Source organism: Mandrillus leucophaeus, unplaced genomic scaffold (genome assembly GCF_000951045.1).
Source record: "Mandrillus leucophaeus isolate KB7577 unplaced genomic scaffold, Mleu.le_1.0 Scaffold186, whole genome shotgun sequence".
Taxonomy (NCBI): Eukaryota; Metazoa; Chordata; class Mammalia; order Primates; family Cercopithecidae; genus Mandrillus; species Mandrillus leucophaeus.
The window spans coordinates 6,703,588-6,706,043 of record NW_012101876.1 but is presented as its reverse complement, the minus strand read 5'-3'; the positions used below and the strand labels follow the sequence as shown (position 1 = coordinate 6,706,043).

The window sequence follows — 2,456 nt, the reverse complement described above, 5'->3', positions numbered from 1 at the left end:
TGGGCGTGGTGGTGGGTGCTTGTAGTCACAGCTACCTGGGAGGCTGAGGTAGGAGGATCACTTGAACCTGGAAGGTGGAGACTGCAATTAGCTGAGATTGTGCCTCTGCGCTCCAGCCTGGGTGACAGAGTGAAACCCTGTTTTTTTTTTAAAAAAAAAATGTACTATAGAAAACTCTAGGCTGGGCACGGTGGCCTGTAATCCCAACACTTTGGGAGGCTAAAGTGGGCAGATCACTTAAGCTCAGGAGTTCAAGACCAGCCTGAGCAACGTGATGAAACTTTGTCTCTACAAAAAATACAAAAATTAGCCAGGCATTGTGGCATACACCTGTACTTCCAACTACTTGGAAGGCTGAGGTGGGAGGATCACTTGAGCTCGGGAGGTTGAGGCTGCAGTGAGCCATGATTGTGCCACTGCACTCCAGCTTGGGCAACACAGTGAGACCTTGTCTCCAAAAAAAGAAAAAGAAGAGAGATCGATCTAGTATTCAGAGATATATACAAGATGTAGCCTGTAGCATTGTTAATAAAAAAAAAAAAAAAAGAATTAAGTAGCCTAAATGACCATCAACAGAGGGGCTAGCTAAATAGGACACATCCTTAAGAGAATACTTGGTTAGCCATGATTCTTTGCTTCTTTTTTGTATCATACTATAAAATGTTTTGTTTAGACAGGGCCTAATACTGTCTAAACAGGCTATTTGCTCATATGAAATAGCCCTAGACCATTACTTTGAGAGTTTATATGTATGCTTTTTCAATTTCTTATTGATTGGTGCCTCCATGTGTCTTGTTGTAGTTTGTTCTTATTATATTGGAGGCTTAGGGTATACAACTAAGCTTATTGAAGTTGTGAAATGAGGGAAAATAAATGGCCTGAATTAGAGAACACCTAAAGGGGATCTGCTTTTAATGAAGTATGAGTTGATTCATAAACTCTGACATAAATTTTAGCAGCAAAGAAATCTTTTCCCTTCTTTTTAGCTATAGTTTAGATAGTACAGTTGCTGGATGTTTGTTTTTGGATAGGAGAGGTATCCAAAAGCAAATTTTAAGAATCTGTTTTTTTTTTTTTTTTAAGTATTGTTAATGTGTTTTATATTAACACTAATATAAATGTTAACATTTTATGTATATGTAAGTGTAAAATTTACAGTAACATTAATGTTTAATTACATTAACATTAATAATTACTGTTTAGTCACATTTGGGTTATTTTTGGTAAGACTTAAATCAAGATAGTAGAAACAAGTGTGTTTAAGTCTCCATTCACTGGTCAGACTTGGAAAGATTTAAATCATTTGGTTAATGCTTCATAAATAAATATGCCACTACCATTGTATCATTTCATAAAAGCTATTCCAAATGCAGGGAGTAACTGACATTCTATATATTCATGTATGAATATTAATACACGTAATATTTAATATAGCAATATATATGAAAAGTAGACATACATATGTAAAATAGAATGTACACGTATGCATATATAAAACATTTAAAACTATATTTAAAAGTAACTATATACTTAGCTTAGAATTTCAATTTCTGAAATGCTTTGTGAAATATATTTATTTTTATTGAAAGCATACAAGACTATTCAGAAAAATTAGCCCTGACTTACTTTAACACGTTTTGTACTAAGATCCCGGCAACCACACCCATAGTGGTAGGAAGACTGGCTGCACAAACACCTTCTCGTTTCAGAGTCTTTTCATCAATATTTGCAGCAACTACAAGTGGTGGAGCACACTACATGAAAAAGAATAAAAGAAAACACATTTCAAAAAAAAAAGAGGAAAAGTATGAGATGTTCCAAATAGTATTCCATCCAAGTTTGTGTTTTCTTTGAATTGTAATACATTTTCAATGCCCCTAAGAACTCAAGTACCTAACAGTGAAGAATAATCCAAAAAGAGTAATGCATACATACTGCAAAACAAGCAGATTCTCCAGGAATTATGAGCTGTATATGCCCTGAAACTGCATTTTCACTGACCCCAGATTCCATCCATGTTTGTCCAAGTTCATTACAAGCCTTAGTAGAAATGGGTGAAAACACAAGGAAAAAAAACAAAAGAGCAAGAAGTAATTTACAATACATTCTTTGAACTGAATGGATTACCAAGGTCTTTTAAAATTAATTTTCAGAACAAATGAGGTAAGTTGTTAGATAATGGAATTCCTTGGTAATTACCGTACTCTATTTAAAGAGTAAAGTGACAGTATTCAAGATGCAATCAGTAAATATTATTAAATTGAATCAAAGTTTATTGGATTTCTTGTCAAATTGATGTGAAATTTCACTTTTCTAAAATAATTTCAAGAACAAAAAAAGGCAAAATATCATCTGAAAAGTTAAAAACAATATTCAAAAGGAAAATAATTATTTTTATTTTTGAGAAACCAGGTTTTTAGGCAATTTATACATATTTATACATTTATAAAATAAAG

At 33.1% G+C, this 2,456-nt stretch overlaps 1 protein-coding gene across 1 annotated transcript in view; it reads right to left on the bottom strand.

The window, feature by feature from the left end:
• UBA5 (ubiquitin-like modifier activating enzyme 5) overlaps positions 1–2,456 on the bottom strand; it is a 21,667-nt gene that overhangs the window by 3,932 nt on the left and 15,279 nt on the right. The window contains exons 8-9 of the mRNA XM_011977985.1: positions 1,936–2,040; positions 1,627–1,754 (exon numbers count right to left, since the gene is read on the bottom strand). Coding sequence (XP_011833375.1) covers positions 1,627–1,754; positions 1,936–2,040 — 233 coding nt within the window. The remainder of the gene's footprint in view (positions 1–1,626; positions 1,755–1,935; positions 2,041–2,456) is intronic.